Genomic DNA, 4,913 nt, shown 5'->3' on the forward strand with positions numbered 1-4,913 from the left:
GGAGGCAGAAGCCAGAGGGGCTCTGACTGGAAGACCCCTGGCAGCACCTGGTCTCACAGACCCCTGACAGCACTTGGACTCACAGACTCCCCACAGCACCTGGACTCACAAACCCCTGTCAGCACCTGGACTCACAGACCCCCCCACAGCACCTGGACTCACAGACCCCTGACAGCATCTGGACTCACAGGCTTTGGGTGCCCTTTGCCTCAGACAGACAGTAAGTTCTTTGCTCTCTTGAGAGCAGAAACCAGCTTTAACCAAACCCCGCAGGGAAGAAAGGCCCCGCCACCTGGAGTCTAGGACACAGCAGTGTCTTCCAGTAAATAAAAGGAAAGACGCCAGGGGGCGCATGTCAGTGCTAGAGACACAGCTCCAAAAGGCCAGGCAGCACAGCATGCCTGTTAGGGTACAGGTTTTCATGGCTACAGGGCACAAGCAAAGATATGACTAGAAATAAATATACACACACATGTAAATGTGGATATTACAACAAATATATGATCAACAAATAAAAATTAAAATTAAAAGGTAAATGTTTGTACATATAACATAGAAGTGCTGTCTGTCACTCTGCGCCGAGCTTTTTCCATAGAGGAGAAAAATATATGCACATAAATGAATACTCCATATAAGTATTTGACATGATCACACATATGTATATATGCATATTTAAGGAAACTTACGTAAATGTGAATACATATACATAAAATAAACATCCAAAAGGACAAACACAGGTTGAGAACCGCTGCAGTAAGGGAAGACAGAAATATGATAGGAGTCTTCCTGCCAGTTCCATGTGACCATCCCTGATGAAAAATGCCAAGACAGCACCTTTAACAAGACCCACTCAACGTGCTGTCACCCTCCAGTGAGAAAGCTGTTCACTTCTCCCAGAGCTTTCAATTAGAGTAGATGCTTTCCCTTTAACATGCAAGATGAGGGCAGGTGATCTTGTCTCAGTGTGGGTGTGTGAAGGAGGGGCTTTCTGTGCAGAAGTGGAAGGGCAAGGTCTGGGCCCCCAGGATTGCCTAGAGGAGTGGTGAGTCATGAGGGCTCAGATTCTATGGGACTGAAGGACAGCCAATTAGTAACTAGTAACATTTTATGAGCTGGTAAGTTTTGTGAGTGATGGTACTGGGAAAAATTAGTCTCAGAGTTGCAGCACATCACTTTAAGCAATATTAGATGAAATATAACCCATGTCAGGTTATAGAAGACAGTTTCAGTAGCCTGAATTATATAGGATTACATTTTGGAACAATGCTACTCTGGCCTCTTCACTCCATTTTAGTTGAGTATGATAAAAATGACAGGCCTGAACTCTGGGAACTGTCTTGCAGAAGTTAACACTTTCTCTCCCAGCTGCCTGTTCTTGTTAATCTCCACATCAATGCACTTTTCTTCATCCTTACTTTCTTCTCTGTGACACCAGTCACAGAGTGTGCTGGAAGGAGGGATCCGAGGTGTGCTTCTGTCTGTCAGCTCAGACCCGTGCTTCTCCAGGCTCCCTGGATGCCTGGGGCTCAGACTGGAAGGAGTGGGCAGCAGCGGCCCAACAACCTCCCACATGCCTACTGCAGAGGCAGAGAGACCTGGCCACGGGCCACGGGCCACAGCAGCTGCCAATCCTCTGGTCAGCCATTCGGTTGGGGCAGCACAGCGGGAGGGACTGGCTGCTCAACCTGGCAGTGGAGGGGGCCCAGCATTGTTGCCCACCACGCTATGGACAGGGGACAAGGAGAAGCAGTCGGCCTGCAGGCCCACAGGCCTTGTGGGCGGCACTCAGTGACCCTGAGGCAACCAGGGGTGAGCCCCACCTACCCACGCAGGTGGCTGAGCTGCAGCTGCAGAAGGAACACACGCGGACAGTGGGGACTGATCAGTCCTAACGCCTCTGTGCTCTGGGGAGATCGTTACTGCCCCAGCCGTTTCTCCCCCGGTGTTTGTGCGCTTGCGCAGTGGCGCCCATTGCCAGGCGTGTGCTGGTGGCTGGGTGGCGGTGCTCGGCTCTGCCTGCCTCGGGTCGGCTAGGCCTGCCTATTCATTCTTGTTAGACGTTGGAATCCACTATTTCCTTGTTGGAAATTGTGGTCAGATTGGGTTGTCTGGACTGCATTGTGCTGGTGGGGGTGGTGGGCGGAGAGAGGGTGGGAGGTGACGCGTTTCTGAAGCTGCAGCCTCCCCTGCGTAGATGTTCTGTTTCAGGAGGAGCAGGGCCGAGTCACCCTCCCGCCCCTACACCAGCCCCAGAAAGACCAGCGTGGGGTCCAGTGATGGGGCCGGGGCCTTCCATCGGCAGCAGTATCTGATTCGTAAAAAAGATCTCGGAAAGATTCACAGAGCTGCCAGCACAGGTCAGGCGGAGAAGGTCCACAGGATCCTGTGCTTCAGGAGAGAGGTCCTGGATTCGAGAGACAGGAAGGACAGGTAACGGGAGCCGCAGACTGGGCAGGAGGGGGCGTGGGGTACACACCTCCCAGGGCTGCGCTGTCGGGCCCCCTGTTGGCCAGAGAGCCGCCTCCCTCCCTGGGGCAGCAGCTCCTGGATGGGGAGACCCTGGTGGGGTCCAGCCCAGGCCTTCTTTAAGGGCAGCAGGACAAAAGCTAAACCTTGGCAGATTTCCCACCCACTCACCATTTCTCTTCTAGAACACTTTATTAATAATTTCAACTATTTAACAAAAATTTAAAACAATTAGGTATAGACAGTGTTTTATTTTTAATGTACATTTATGTAATGAGAGAACTATATTGATCACATTCTATTTTGTGTTCTGGGCCAAAATCTTTGCATAAAATCCGTTATGTGTTTTTTATCAATATATACCTATGTAAATGTGTTTTGTGCTGAGGGAACTTGGAAGCTTTGATGTGGGTAGATGGTTCCATAGTCTTCAATAAAAAGACTAATCTTTTTCTGAAAATGTGAGCTCATTCTATATTTATCAATTTTGTATAAGCTGAATACAAATATTAAGGTTTGAAAACTTTTGAGTTACTCCTGGTGTCTGTCTTTTACTATTGTGATGACATTAATAATTTTTTGTAATGGAGGGAACAAAGACCTGCCCTTCTAGATATTAACATATGCTATTGTTATAATTTCCACACATTAATCATTTATTAAAAATTGAAGAGCCAGATTAATGAATGGAACACTCAAATATATGTAAGAATTTAGAACTTGATTATGGTGATATTTCATATGACAAATTACTTAAACAATGACAAATTACTTAAAATTGCAATTACTTAAAAATGACAAATTACTTAAAATTTGCAATGACAAATTACTTAAAAATGAAATCCCTGTTAACTGTTTTTTAAAAACATCTTCAAGAGACAGTACATAGTGCAGTTCTGTAAGATGTTCAGAGAGCTCAGTGTGATAGAATATGCGCCTCCAGAGAAGTGAAGATTACTATCCATCTGGCAGCTGAATAACAGCTTCTTTGCAACTGGTCGTGGTGAGATTGGGGAGAGAAGACTCCAGGAATCCCTGGCTTGTGGACTCTGCCCAGAAACATCCCTTTGGGAACACAGGGAGACAGCAATAGACTTCTGGACCCCAGGAGGAAGGACAAAAGCAGTGGAAAACTGGCAAGTGGTTGCCTGCATTCAGTCTCAGGCTGTGGCTGCCATTGCTGTAAATAACAGCAGTGAGATTGCAAATGGGGAAGGCCTTCCTTGTGGGCTATTCAGTTTTTTTGGACTTGAACACTGAGTTGAACTACCTTGGGAGAACTTGGGCAAGAGTATGGATGACTTTAAGTGTTGTCTAGGGCCCCAGACTGAGCTGCTGAGCCACAATGGAGCTAATATTGTTCAGCTGTGGGCTGTGCAGCCATTGTGGGAGAATTACCCCTGCAGGCTCCATCCTCAGGATCCCAAGCCCAGGCTTGGGCTGGGAAACCTTGGGCGAGTGATCTAGTGACTGAGCAGTGCCAAAGGCCAGGACTGAGACACCAGGGAAGAGTGGAGATTTCTGTGTTTGGCAGTAGCAGGACTGTCTTATAACCTCGGCCCTCAGGGGCATAGAGTGAGACCATTTTTGGCACACTGGATAAGGGGGCAGCAACTTCAGGAGCAATCCCATTGACAAGTGCTTTCCTAGGAAAACTTTTGCTTAGCCTTTTAAGCAGGCTGAGGAGAGATTTAGGTTCTCAACCCTGCAGGATTTCAGAAATCATCAAAGGCCTCCAGTCTCCATCTGATATAGCTCTATCAGCATTGTGATTAACATCTCATACCCCAGAAGATCACCTGTTACCAGACAATATTCTGCAAGGTATATATACTGCTTTTTTTTTTCTTTTAATTTCAACACTGTCCCTCTAGATTTTTCTTTTTTTCTCATCATTTTTCTAGTTTAAAATGATTTTCCATTGTTGCCTTCTTTAATAATAAGAACTTCATTTTTGCTACTGTTTATGTCCCTAGTATTTGGGTTTTCCCCCAATTTTATCCCATAAGTTTTTCTATTTTTTTTTTTTTGTTTTGGTTTGATATATAGTATTTTTGTATTTCTTCTTTATTTGGTGGAGAAGGGTACCATGTATGCTCAAGCTGACAAAGAGCTGATACCACAAGGCAACCACCCAACCAGTACCCACATAGGTTAGGGGTTTTTAAGGTTGGGTCAAAGGACCCTACTGCACACCTTTATTACTCCTATCTCCCCCTTTCTGTACCTCTCTTATTTTTGTCAATATTTCCTTTTACTCACCCCCTCTCCTTTCTCTTTTTTCTTTATTAAAAATCTTTTCCCCTTCTTGCTCTTCAATCTTCTCATCCTTTTAGTCCTATACCAAAAGGACTCATCAAAATCTTAGGCCAAAGGCAGGGTAACTTAAAGAGCAAGAGGAATTGAAAGGAGAATTAGGGAAAGGAAACAGATTTAAAAAAAAAAAA

The 4,913-nt window shown here is 45.8% G+C and overlaps 1 protein-coding gene across 1 annotated transcript in view; it reads left to right on the plus strand.

Annotated features, from left to right (window-relative positions):
- The first annotated feature begins 2,194 nt into the window (after positions 1-2,194).
- The window catches only part of LOC100945820 (putative ankyrin repeat domain-containing protein 20A5), a 21,580-nt gene continuing 18,861 nt past the window's right edge, over positions 2,195-4,913 (plus strand). The window contains exon 1 of the mRNA XM_012810542.1: positions 2,195-2,430. Within this exon, the coding sequence (XP_012665996.1) occupies positions 2,195-2,430 (236 nt within the window). The remainder of the gene's footprint in view (positions 2,431-4,913) is intronic.

The sequence above is a fragment of the Otolemur garnettii genome, unplaced genomic scaffold (assembly GCF_000181295.1).
Source record: "Otolemur garnettii isolate 467f Iridium unplaced genomic scaffold, OtoGar3 scaffold00136, whole genome shotgun sequence".
Taxonomy (NCBI): domain Eukaryota; kingdom Metazoa; phylum Chordata; class Mammalia; order Primates; family Galagidae; genus Otolemur; species Otolemur garnettii.